At 33.8% G+C, this 13,606-nt stretch overlaps 1 protein-coding gene across 2 annotated transcripts; it reads left to right on the forward strand.

The window, feature by feature from the left end:
• Positions 1-5,344: 5,344 nt before the first annotated feature.
• On the forward strand, positions 5,345-9,392 carry LOC114415618 (protein NRT1/ PTR FAMILY 8.1-like). 2 transcript variants are annotated; one of them, XM_028380409.1, is made up of 5 exons: positions 5,345-5,714; positions 5,798-6,005; positions 6,290-6,507; positions 7,041-7,591; positions 8,348-9,392. In XM_028380409.1, exons 2-5 carry the CDS (start codon positions 5,873-5,875, stop codon positions 9,174-9,176), a joined length of 1,731 nt encoding a protein of 576 aa, XP_028236210.1. In that variant the 5' UTR covers positions 5,345-5,714; positions 5,798-5,872; the 3' UTR covers positions 9,177-9,392. The 2 variants fall into 2 exon arrangements, with proteins under 2 accessions (XP_028236210.1, XP_028236202.1); XM_028380401.1 differs by having other exon boundaries at positions 5,345-6,005.
• The last annotated feature ends 4,214 nt before the right edge of the window (positions 9,393-13,606 follow it).

The following is a 13,606-nucleotide window of genomic DNA, read 5'->3' on the forward strand; positions in this document are numbered from 1 at the left end:
CAATTGAAATTCAATTTTAAATGCTTCTTGAGGTGTATGTGAACCTTAAATGGAATGAATGAAGTTGATATATCTTACTATTCTCATGTAATTCACATTCATATGTTGAGATTGATGTTTGATTATGAGAACTTGTGGTGTGAAAAGTCTCATGATGTTTGTATGAACTATGTGAGAGTTTATGATTGGTGAGAATGATATGAATGATGAATGAAACAAGATATGAATCATGAATGGATGATAAGTTGAATGAAATATACATGATGAATTGAATCTATATGAATATTGTTTGATAAGTTGAATGCATTGATGTTGATAAGATGATGATATTGGATGATAATCTTGCCTTCTAACCATCACTAGTGTTGGAAGGGTTAGCTATATCCTTTGGGGAATTTTTTTTGTTGTTATTGGAAAATGATATACTTGGGTGGATGAGTTTTATGCCAAAACTCCTTCTCACTAAAGTTATGCCAAACCACTATGTTTTAACTCCAAATGATGTGTCAGAGTATTGAGAACTATTTCCCAAGAGGATTAATGATCCTTTTAGTGTCTATGGGATATATTGTTGTTGATGGTAAAACTTGGATCCTTGAGACAGACCATGAGTGAGATGGTGGGTATTGATGTGTCGTACCTCAAACTCAAAGAATCTAAGTTTAGTTGTTGTTTGTAAGTAGGCATGTAAGTTAAGGGTGCTAAGAAGACTTTCAACCTGCACTACTACAAAAATGTGATTCAACATCGTTGAATCTAAGTCGGTTATAAAAAAACCGATGTAATAAAGCTTGCGGTGGCATTTTCGAAATTAATATCAACCTTTTATAAATCTTAACGACGGTACTTATAAAACCGCCTTTGTTACAAATGTTACGAAGAAATCGCCTTTGTTTGTAAGCCTATTACTACGGTTTTTTTAAAAAAAACCGCCTTTGTCTCATTTATAATTATTTTATTTCATGCTTTTTAGAACTCATACTGCCTTTCCATCTCCCCTCTCCCTTCACGCTGCTGTCGTGACCTCCGCTTCACCCTGCCGTGACCTCCGCAAGCTCGTCATTGAAAGGGGAAGGAAGGAAGGCAAGGAAGGAGAGTGGATCTCCAGAAGGATCCTTCTACCTCTTGCAACGCCAGTATTATTTTTTTAGCCGTTCATATGTTATAGTTCTGTGTAGGTTAACAATGATCTAAGCTTCCACTCTCTTCTTCAGCGATTCCATTTCCATGGCTTCCTCCCTCGACGACAACTTCAACCTTCTTTCTCCTCAACAGGTTCTCTCTCTCCCTCTTTCGAATTTCAATGAACGCTTCTGGATTTTGATTTTGATTTTGATTCGGTGACTCTCTCAGCAACTGCTGCTTCTTCTGCATTCTAAGTTTATCCCTCTTAAGTTATTGAGACCATTGATCCAACAAGTACTATAGACCAATGCTTCACACCTTCTCAATGCTTATGGATTAAATCTTGTCTTTTAAAACACTCAAGACAAACTATTAGTAGCATAAGTCTAGAGGATTTAAATTTTACTTCATAAAAGTTTGGTGTCATTAAAACACTTTGATTCAAAGATGGTTAAGCTTCAACAACTCTCACATTGCATGAATAATGTTTCATCTATTTTAATTTGACTAATGTTTTAGCTTTAAGAAAAATATTTTTTTTATATTAACTTATGTTTTTCATTTTTCCAAAAAATATTAAAATATCTATTTCAATTTTACCAACTAATAATTATTGTTGTCTTGAAATCCTTATTTTTCTTAATCTATGTGAAAAAATCTTAAACATCATTCATTTTGGAACGAAGGGAGTAATAAATGCTCTTCCATTAACGATATAGTACTAACTTTGTCCCTAAATATAAGACTCTTTTAACTAATTCACTCCCTTTAAGAAAGTTGGTTAATTTAGTTAGTATCATTAAATTTGTTAGAATATTATATTACTTTTTCAAAATTACCCTTAAAATTATTGGGACATATTATCTCTCTTTCCAATTAATTACTTTTCTACCTAATTAATTAATTTGTGTTAGTCTTCTCCTCCAATCCTTATAAAAAAGAAAATGCATTGACTGTAAAGTAATTAAGAATATTTTAATAAAAAATAATTATACAAAAGACAACTTGAAAAAAATCTTATAAAATGAGACAAACAAATCTAAAAAAAATTCTTTTATTTAAGAAAAGGACTTATCACACAAAGAGACACTTTTCACAATTTCACTTATTTATTATGTTAATTTTTATTAAATTAATATTAATAATTTAATATATTGTGTTATGATATATTTTTAATTTTATATTAGTTATTGGACCAATCCAACCCAAATTGGTCCGTACAACTAAACGGGTTAGGCTAAAAAGCTCATTTATATTTAACCCAATTTTTTAAGAGTAGTGCCTAACCTAATTTACACTTTATTGGGTTGATCATCGAGTAGACCCATTTTGTAAGCTATAGTAATGATAAACTCGTGTTTTAGAAAATGGAAAACTTGACCCAACTCGTTTTGTTTCGTTCTTAGTTAAATAAAATAATTTTTTAATATGTTGCTTGGATGGGAGGGGCGACCTGAATCCTTCAATCAAATAATTGCAGAAAACGTGGACATGCATACATCAACACAAGTTATATTTCATGAAATCCATGCATGGAAATATTAAACAAAATCATTTGACTTTCGACTATATTGATCGAAATACATAAGATAATAAGCATAATCAATTTTAACATTCATAGAAACGTATGAGAGAAATCAAACACAATTTTTACCATTCTTTGCAAAGTGATTTTTTAATTTTTATGATTTTAAATATTATTGTAGCAGTTAAAAATCACCTTTTTGTTAATTAAGCGAATAGGAAACACATTTAGGCCTTTAAGACTATGTTGCAGTGATTTTTAATCATTATTGTATTAAAGTTAATTGTGCTAATTCTAAACTGACAGAAGAACAAGTTGAATACAATTTAAAAAGATAAATGACCAAATAAAATTTTTTAATAATTAAATAATTAAATTGAATAAAAAAATATAATTTAGTCTAATAAATTTATGGCTTTGAAAGGATTGGACCATCCATGGAGATGCTCTTCACAAGTCTATGCTACACGTGATCATCTGCGTTGGGTGTATAACCTATCCATTCTATTTGTCACTCATTGAGTGTCCTTCATTGAAGTCAATGAGTTATAATATTGATTTGGTAGTTGAAAGAAAAAAAAAAGAGATAATAATTTTGAATTCTTTTCCTTAATAAAAATAAATTAATTAATAATTCATATTTATTGATAAATAAAAAAAACCAGTGTCCTTTCATTTACGTTGAATTTCTTGCCCATTTGTAACATTGGCCACGGTCAAAAGTCAACACTCAAGAATCATGCACAAGCTCAAAATTGGAATTCACTTAATCTCCGAAATTTTTTATTCACCCCTCAAAAACGTGTGTTGCTTTCCACGGTTATTGCAGCACGTTGATTAGTTTTTAACTGGTCATTACTTTTTCCTTTTTCTTTTATGAAAATATATTTTTCCCAGTAAAGATTCTATTCTTCGGGAATTTCAATTTAGTAAATGGACCTGTTTAATTTAGTAAACTGACTACTATTCAACTGAGTTGAAAATCCTATTCTTCAGGAATTTCAATTACCATCACATTTTGCCCCATAATTTATCTCCATATACCATTGTCCAAGAGACAATGTTTTATACAATTTCCTCTATTTTATTGCAAGGGACACAAAATTACATTATTTGTTCTTGTGACAACAAAGTATATTGAACTTCTCAAAATATAATTTGACATCCAATTACCTTTCTTTAATTTATTCTATAACTAAATTGATGAGATTGTCGCCAATGATACTAAATTCACTCTATTATACTGTCGTTAAAACGTCTTATTCATAGAACAAATAATTTGTCTTCATGCTTAAAAAATGATAGAGAAATACTCTTATTCCTGCAGTAAATTGAAAAGAAATTGTCTTAGTCCCACAAAAAAATGCTACACAACCAAAAGTTATTAATATAAAAGGTTAAACACTTGAGTTTCTTAATTAAGATTTAGTGGGATTTGATCTCCAACTTGGATATGAAGTTGAAGCTAGAGGTATCATTTTATTTGAAAATGGACTGACCCAATGTGAGAGAATTAATTGGGTGTCAAATAAAAAACCCCAGATACCTCTACCTCTTGTTACACAAAATAGAAAAAAAGAATGCTACACAACACACACAACCTCAAATATTATTCATAGAATTAGATTGTCTTCGTCCCTCAAAAGGAGTTATGGAATCCTTTTTTTTTTTTTACAGTATATATATTCGAATTTCGAACAATAATTTGTGTGAACAATAGGTACATTGTTAAAAAAAATTTAAAATTACGAGCCAAATATACAAGTGTGCCGCTAGAAAAATAAAGCCATTTCTCAACACCTATTACTAGTTTCATTAAATTAAAAGGGTGTAGTAGCAAAATCACAAGAGAATATAAGGCAATGAATGTGCAACGAGAACAGTATCACTAGAAACACTCATGGGACAAGAGAATCAAACACTATAGATCTCATTCTATTCTATATTATTTCTCTCGTGCTTCTCTTTTGAGCAAAATGATGATATCAAGGTTAAGGTTTTGTGATTGCATGTACATTTAAATAAGGTTCCTATTGCCCTGCCATTACATAAGTGCGTACGATCCGTTTTCTCACATCTTAGGTAAGAGAGTCTCAACTTTCATGGTTCTATGTCTTTTGCATGCATATTATTCATAGGTTTTTTTTTTTTTTTTTTTTCCATCATCCAAGAGTTTGGTTAGGTTTCATTGAATTTGCTAAAATAATGACTTTCTGTCTTGCAAATGGCCATGTCACTTTATTTAAATGTAACGTGGTTTAATTCTTAGTATTATATGGTTGTCATTTATTTCTATTTCTAAGTATGAAGAGAAACATGATCACCCTCAGCTTAATCTGAGATCTTTTCTTTCTTTTTATATGTATAATGGTGGCAATGAGGTTACAAGATAAGATCTCATGCAAACCACTCAAATCTTCCACCACTAGATCGACCCTCATGGGTTTCTACCTTTTCACCCCCGAGGGAAAATTGTCAATTTTCTTTTTCGTGAAGATTTTTGTACTCTTTTCAAGCATTTTGTCTCTTTTGTATATTGCTTTTGGTATAATGAGAAAGTGAATTTTAGATTATACAATATGTTCTGTTTCTGTTAGGTGTAGCTATCATGCGGTTGGTTTGTATTTTGGGTGCTTGTGATATCATTACACGCATTCTGCCACCAGAAATTTTCTATTCCAACACTAATTGAAGTTTTGAAATTAAGGGGCCATTGTCATAAAACCTTATATGTTCTTGTGATTGCAAAAGTATGCTAAAATGTCATTCAGAACTTTAACTCCATTACTGGTTTTGTGTCTCTGAATAGTGTTGTGTTTTCCTTTTAATAATATCAAATTGGTAGAGCTTCTAAGGCTTCTCTATTTCATCCCTGCAGACTGCAGTTCTACATTAATTCTTTGTGATTATAACTATCACTTTGTACCACTAATAATCCCAAATCACAATGTTGCCATCAAATGTGTTTGCGAAGGATTGTGATTGGAGCTTCATGAGCTAACATATTCATTGCTTTGCTGAATCTCTCTTTGCTATTCCTACTTCATAAACACCCTCAAATCAAGTATTTATAATATGAAATTCATGATAGCAATCTGTTTAATTTTCGTGTACCTTTTGCCGATTATTTTGTTTACTCATTTCCAGCACCCTGCAAACAGACATTTGTAGTAGATATCAAAGAGAACAAGAAGCAGCAAATAGGAAATCTGCTGTGAAACCATGGGAGATGTCAAAAAATCACATGATGAGGCAGAAGATAGTTTATACACAGAAGATGGGACAGTTGATATTTACAAAAAGCCTGCCATCAAGAAAAAAACTGGAAATTGGAAAGCATGCCGCTTCATACTTGGTATTGAATTTTTTTTCTTCTTTCATTTCGATACCATTTTTTATGTATAAAAAAAACTTCGTACCCCATTGCCCAGAGGCTCTTCGCTATGCGAAGGTATGGGGGAGGGATATTGTACGCAGCCTTACCCTTGCATATGCAAAGAGGCTGTTTCCGGATTCGAACCCATGACCAACAAGTCACCAATGCACAACTTTACCGTTGCACCAGGGCTCGCCCTCTACCATTTTTTATGCATATTTCAGTATTAAAATCGCACTAAGGTGCTAAAAACATTATGTCAGGAAATGAATGCTGTGAAAGATTGGCATATTATGGCATGAGTACAAACCTAGTGAACTATCTGCAGACCCGTTTCCATCAAGGAAATGCAACTGCTGCAACTAATGTCTCAACCTGGTCAGGGACATGCTACATCACCCCATTACTTGGAGCCTTTTTAGCTGATTCATACATGGGAAGATACTGGACAATTGCTAGTTTCTCAACTATCTATGTCATAGTAAGTTCATTTGAAGAGGAATCTTTCTTGTTTGTTGAAGTCTATGTTATGATAAATGAATTTAATCTACACACTTCAGTGTCAGTTTATATTTTAATGTCTATGAGGTTCCTAGTCAACAAGGATCAATATTTTGATTGGACAATAAAGCCTATTGTTTATTGTTAATCTTGTCTGTCTTTACTTAATATATTAATCTCTTTCAAGCATAATCTAAAAAAGTTGCAGTTTTTTTTTTATTATTATTATTATTATAAGTTGTCAAGCCAATCATACTTCTTTTTGAGCTAGAGAACAATCTGGCCCGTTTCATTCTATTTTGAGAACAACCATGGATTTAATCTAAAGATATAGTTTCATCCATAATCTTCATTTTATGTTTTCATTATTTATTGCATTTGAAGTATTTAAGAATTTCAATTTATGTTATAGTTGTACTGTGTTTCAGAACATTATTTTGAGGGGAAAAAATATATATAAAAACTAATATGAGGGTAAGCCCTTTTAACGGTGTTTGTTTGTTTACTTTGCAGGGAATGTCACTTTTAACCTTTTCTGCTATTGCCCCTGGATTAAAGCCTTCATGTGGTGCTAATGGTTGCTATCCGACATCAGGACAAACTACAGCTTGCTTTATAGCACTCTACTTGATTGCTCTTGGAACTGGTGGTATCAAACCATGTGTCTCATCTTTTGGTGCTGACCAATTTGATGAAAATGATGACTTTGAGAGGAAAAAGAAGAGCTCTTTTTTCAATTGGTTTTATTTCTCAATTAATATCGGTTCGCTCATTGCTTCCTCAGTGTTAGTTTGGATACAGATGAATGTGGGTTGGGGTTGGGGATTTGGAGTACCTACTGTAGCAATGGTCATTGCAATTACATTTTTCTTTATTGGAAGTAAATGGTACAGACTTCAACTGCCCGGTGGTAGTCCCCTTACAAGGATTTGTCAGGTTATAGTGGCAGCATCCAGGAAAGCTAGGCTACAAGTGCCAGATAATAAGTCTCTTCTTTATGAGACTGCAGATGTAGAGTCTAATATCAAAGGGAGCCGCAAACTTGGACACACAAATGAGTTAAAGTGAGTTATCTAAACTATGTTTGCATTTATTGTTTATAAGAAAAATGATATTCAGACACTAATTGGGTGTATACACCTAGTCAGAGATAGGAAGACAAGAGGGAAAAAGTAAAAGATACGAGAACTTGAGAAGTAATGTAACATGACAAAAAAGAGATAAAGAGGACATGAACTAGAAAAAGGTGGAGGCACTGTAAAAGTGTTTGATTATCATTGTTAAGTTTAAAAACATCAAAGGTGTAAATGATATGTCCATATTCTGATTCAGTGCATATTTCTAGAATATCTAAAATATAATACATTGGATAATTTCTTAGGAGTGGTTTTCATGTTCATTATATTTCATGATTTTTTCCTCAATTGATTAAGATCAAAAGTCTATAAAAGTATTAATAGGACTTTAGTCCTATGAATTTTGTATCAACCAATATATACAGTAGAAGATCATCCATGTCTTTTTACCTTTTACTGAGAGCAAGCCTTTCCTCAACAATGAAGTTACTAGTGATTTGGAGGTCATGGATTCAAATGTTGGAAAGAGTCTATTCCTTCGCGGGATTAAGGCTACATTTGCACATGCATAACAAATCATAAGAGTGTTGAAACATCAATTGTTAATTTTATCGTTAACGACTGATATTACTTTACTCTTACTCATTTTAGACGAACCAAATCCTTTTCTTTTATTCTTCAAGGCTTAAATTTTGGTTTATATTTTCATGTTTTATTTTAATTAGACTAACTTGTAGATTCTAGGTGTTTGGACAAGGCAGCAATAGAGACAGAATCTGACCACACTAATTGGCCAAATTCATGGAGGCTGTGCACAGTGACACAAGTTGAGGAGCTCAAATCCATAATTCATTTGCTCCCAGTTTGGGCAACCATGATTGCCTTTGCAACCGTGTACAGTCAAATGAGCACCATGTTTGTGTTACAAGGCAACAAAATGGACCAACACATTGGTCAACACTTCACAATTCCCTCAGCATCCCTCTCCCTCTTTGACACCCTTAGTGTCATCTTCTGGGCCCCAGTGTATGATCGCATGATTGTCCCATTTGCAAGAAAGTTCACTGGCCATGAACAAGGATTCACACAGCTTCAACGCATAGGCATCGGCCTTGTCATCTCCATCATCTCCATGATTGTTGCTGGCATTTTAGAGGTTGTTCGCCTTGATATTATCAGAAAAAACAACTACTATGATCTTGAAACCGTTCCCTTGTCAATCTTCTGGCAAGTGCCTCAGTACTTCCTTATAGGAGCTGCAGAGGTTTTCACAAACATTGGTCAAATGGAGTTCTTTTATGGAGAGGCTCCTGATGCTATGAGAAGCTTGTGTTCGGCTTTGCAACTCACTACAAATGCATTGGGAAATTATGTGAGTACTTTGCTTGTTTTAATTGTGACAAAAGTCACCACAAGCCATGGAAGAATTGGTTGGATCGCAGACAATCTAAACAAGGGTCATCTTGATTACTTCTACTGGCTTTTGACAGTTCTTAGCTTGCTTAACTTCCTTGTGTATCTGTGGATTGCAAAGAGGTATAAATACAAAAAGGTTACAACAAATACTCATTGAGATCTTGGGGTGACCCTTCACAACTTTATTTGTTACACTATCGTATAATTTGCTATATTGGTCTTCCGGTCCAAATTTTACATTGACATTAGATTTAGCATCTTTCTTATAGATAATTGTATTTGCATAGATGCTATTTGGAGTGTGATGAAATAAAGATTGTACTATTTGAGGTTCCTTGCAATGATCTACACTTCTATGTTCTGCTTGGGGTTATTGTTGGTTTTGTGGAGGAAATTATAAAAAACAGAGGAGAGAAGAAAGACAATACGTATGCGGAGGAAATAGAATTATTCTATTCTAATTCAAATTGTTCTCAGCAGCGATATAATAAATAGCAAAAGATAAACTAATTAGATAACAAGATATTAGCAAAACAAAATATTAAAACTAACTTGCTCTTTAAAGATAGGAATCACTTATTGACTAGGCTAATCCATTAAAACTTCCTTACTCCAAAAATATAGGAAACCAACTTATTTACTAAATCCTATTTTATAAACTAAAAAAATAAAATATTATGCAGTTACAAAAGTATATCTTCAACACTCCTCCTTGCTTTTGGAACTGCAAACTCCAATTCTTTGAGTTCAAGTTTGTTGATAGGTAGTGACTTTGTAAACATGTCAGCCAGTTGATCTTTAGACTTGTAGTAAATTAAGTTCACTTCTCCACTTTGTTGCATCTTTATCAAATAATAAACCTTGATGTTGAAATGTTTAATCTTTCCATGACACGAGATTGTTTGCAATAGCAATGGCTACTTGATTGTCAACAAAAATTCCAGTTTTGTTCTTTTGAGAAAATAGAATGTTTGGCCTTGTTGTAGTGAGATACATTAGACATCCAATCCTTCTCCTATAATATCCTTCATCAATGTTATCAACACCTTCTTTCTTGTTGAACTTCACCTTTTGATTCATTGGTGTGCTAGCAGATTTGTAGTCCTCCATTTGAAACTTCTTCAAATTTTCTTTTGCATATTTCCTTTTTTTCATGTTTAGCATTCTTTCAAGATGGCAATGACCAAGTCTCTTGTGCCAAAGTTTCGTGGATGTGACTTGAGTGAAATAGGTTGTATGCTCCTCCTCTGCTGGATCAAATGAAAAGCTTTTACCTTTCATTTTAACCCTTAGAACTTCCCGGCCAAAATTGTCATAGATAAAGCAATGTTGATGTTCAAAGGACACTTTAAATCCCTTTTTAATCAACTGACCTACACTTAGCAAGTTTTGATCAATGTTAGGTACATAAAGAATATCTGATATTAATTTGATACCTGAACATGTTGAAATTGCAACAGTTCCTTTTCCTTTTATTGGAATATAGCCACCATTCCCAATTCTGACATTTGAGTCATTAGTTGGCTTCAAATCCTTGAATAAAGTCTTATCATATGTCATGTGGTTCATACAACCACTATCAATCAACCAACTTTTACTTGATTCACTACTCAAGAAGCATGTGGCCACAAACAGTTGGTCCTCCTCGTCTTGATTAGCAATCTGAGCTCCCTCATCATGGTGATTTTTGTTGGGGCAGATCACCGTTTCATGTCCTATTTGGTTGCACTTGTTACATTTTGCATCTGGTCTCCTCCAACATCTGAAAGGTGCATGACCTTTTTTGCCACAATGCTGACAAGGTGGATAATTTTTCTTTTTATCCTTACCTTGGTTGTTTGCACTGTTTTCGCTGCTTGCTGGTTGATTCTTCTGGAAAAAATCCTTTTTGCTTTCATCAAGTTCATGATGTTTGGCGGGCAAAGCACCTTCGACAACACGATCTTGCCTCATCAACCTTCGCTGCTCTTGAGCTTGCAGGGCATGTAGCACTTCTGCCAATGTGATTTTCGATAGATCCTTTGTGTTCTCCAATGAAACTATAGATGCTTCATACATCGCCGGCACCGTTACCAAAATTTTCTCTACAATTCTCGAATCAGCAAAATCACTTCCCAACAACTTTATCTTGTTGGCAATACCCAACAATTTGTTTGAGTATTCTTTGATTGTCTCTGACTCTTGCATCCTTTGAAGCTCAAATTCTCTCCTTAAATTCAGCACTTGCATGCTTCGTATTCTATCATCTCCAGCATATTCCTCTTTCAGATAATCCCAAATTGCTTTGGGTGATTTAAGAGTCATGATTCTGATGAATATCATTTGTGAAACACCAGTGAACAAACATGACCTCGCCTTTGCCTTCTTCATCTTTCTTTCCATGTGATTTTTAATTTGGGCCATGGTGGGATTTTCAGGCAGCGGATATATTTCATAATCCTCTTCCACAGCATCCCATAAATCCAAATACTCCATGTAGGATTGCATTTTCACTTCCCAAAGATCATAATTCTCTCCATCAAAGATTGGAAGAGTTATGTGGGAAAAACTTGCTTCACCTTCCATGGTATAGGTCCCGTAAGAATAAGGCTCTGATACCAATTGTTGGTTTTGTGGAGGAAATTATAAAAAACAAAGGAGAGAAGAAAAACAATACATATGCGGAGGAAATAGAATTATTCTATTCTAATTCAAATTGTTCTCAGCAGCGATACAATAAATAGCAAAAGATAAACTAATTAGATAACAAGATATTAGCAAAACAGAATATTAAAACTAACTTGCTCCTTAAAGATAGGAACCACTTATTGACTAGGCTAATCCATTAAAACTGCCTTACTCCTAAAATATAGGAAACCAACTTATTTACTAAATCCTATTTTAGAAAATAAAAAATAAAATATTATGCAGTTACAAAAGTATATCTTCAACAGTTATGATTGGAAGTGTTTTGTAACATTGGGTTGACTAACCTAAAATATTAGAATTTTTTTTCTAAATTAGTTTCATTAAGCTCCTGATTATTTGACCTAAATTAGCAAATTTTATGGCCAGAATGCTATGGCACTTCTTCTCAGTAATACTCATTTCTACTAATTTATAAAACCATCCATCCGAGGGTGTTAAGCAATGTCATGATAAAAGGCTGCATACAACTTCTTTTACTGTCATCACCTTTTAAGAGACACATTTGCTTCTTGTTATCATCCTCACTTATGATTCAATCCCATTATTGCTTCACTGACCTGGTGCCACTGCATTTTTATATGAGTACCACCAGAAGAAAAACTCCTAAATTCAACACACTCAACACTGCCAAGTGCCAAGAGCTAGAAAAAATAGTGAAGATGACCATAGTTCAAGTTATCCGGTATCCAACAACCACTTCCACGATGCCTAGTGTTATCATCTCTGTCAAAATATTCACAATCATAGTTCTCAAATAACTTCCAAGTACTGTTGTTGTGAGAGACAAAGAAGAACAAAGACTCCTCATTGCATCAGGAGTTTGCTAATAGAAAAACTACAATTTCCCAACAAATGTGAACGCCTAAACACAACCTATGATGAAGTACTGAGGCACTTGCGAAAAAAATGACATTGGTATGTGATTGAGATTGTATTAGTTGTGATTCTTGACTTCCCTTAGTCTTAGAGCATCTTTAGTGCCAAATCTTAAGCAAGGATCTTGAGCTCAAGATCTGGTCTTCATTTGATATCCCAATAAAGGATTTGGACAGATCTCCGGCATAGAGAATGAATTATTGTACAAGAACCCTGAAGATCTGCACATTGTTAAAAAAAAATTATTTTTACTCCCTCCCTGAGAGTGAAACGCGGGACCAACAAAAGGAGAACAGACAAAAAAACAAACAAACAAACACAAGGAGATGAAGAGGAAGAAAGCAAAATAAACAGACAAAAACAAAAAACAAAGACATGACATACCGGTGGGGGGGGGGGGTTGGTCACAATGGAGTTCCAGAAGGGAAAAGGGGGGTCACGGTGGAGGGAAAGGGGTGGGTCGTGGCAGAGGGGAATGTGGAAGGGGGAAGGAGGTCATGGTGGATGAAGAAGAAGAAGAAGAAAGAAGAAGCAATGTATGAGATGAGGAGAGAGGGAGGAGGAAAAAAAAATGAAAAGCCAACGAGTGAAAGGAACGGGAGAGGAGAAAAAAAAAGCCAACAATCAAGAGGTAGGCAACGTGTGAAATGAGGAGGTAGTGTGTGTGAGGCAGGCAATGTGTGTACATAGTGACTGTTACTGTGTACATAGTGATCATTTTCACTTAAAAAATGCATGTACAATAACGGGTAAAATGCACAGTAACACTATTGTCGATGGTGCAAAAAAAAATTTGGTGTTACAGACATAAACATCCTATAAATTGGTTCAATACACACAACATTTGTACATACAATTTTCATTTTCATTTTTCATTTGTCAATCTCTATTCTCCAATCTCAATCTAAGTTAAATTTTATCTGTGTGAAATGGATCCAAATCAATTTGATTGACAAACTTATATAAATTCTTTACAAATTTACCGTATTCTTTCTTCGACCCAAAATTCACAAAATTGTCCTC

This window comes from Glycine soja, chromosome 1, assembly GCF_004193775.1.
Source record: "Glycine soja cultivar W05 chromosome 1, ASM419377v2, whole genome shotgun sequence".
Classification (NCBI taxonomy): domain Eukaryota; kingdom Viridiplantae; phylum Streptophyta; class Magnoliopsida; order Fabales; family Fabaceae; genus Glycine; species Glycine soja.

Bases quoted from the DNA above. Each gene is read 5' to 3' on its own strand.
- LOC114415618 (XM_028380401.1), top strand. From the start codon at position 5,873: ATGGGAGATGTCAAAAAATCACATGATGAGGCAGAAGATAGTTTATAC. The intron at 6,508-7,040 runs GTAAGTTCATTT...TTTACTTTGCAG, and splicing joins TCTCAACTATCTATGTCATA to GGAATGTCACTTTTAACCTT. The intron at 7,592-8,347 runs GTGAGTTATCTA...TGTAGATTCTAG, and splicing joins GGACACACAAATGAGTTAAA to GTGTTTGGACAAGGCAGCAA.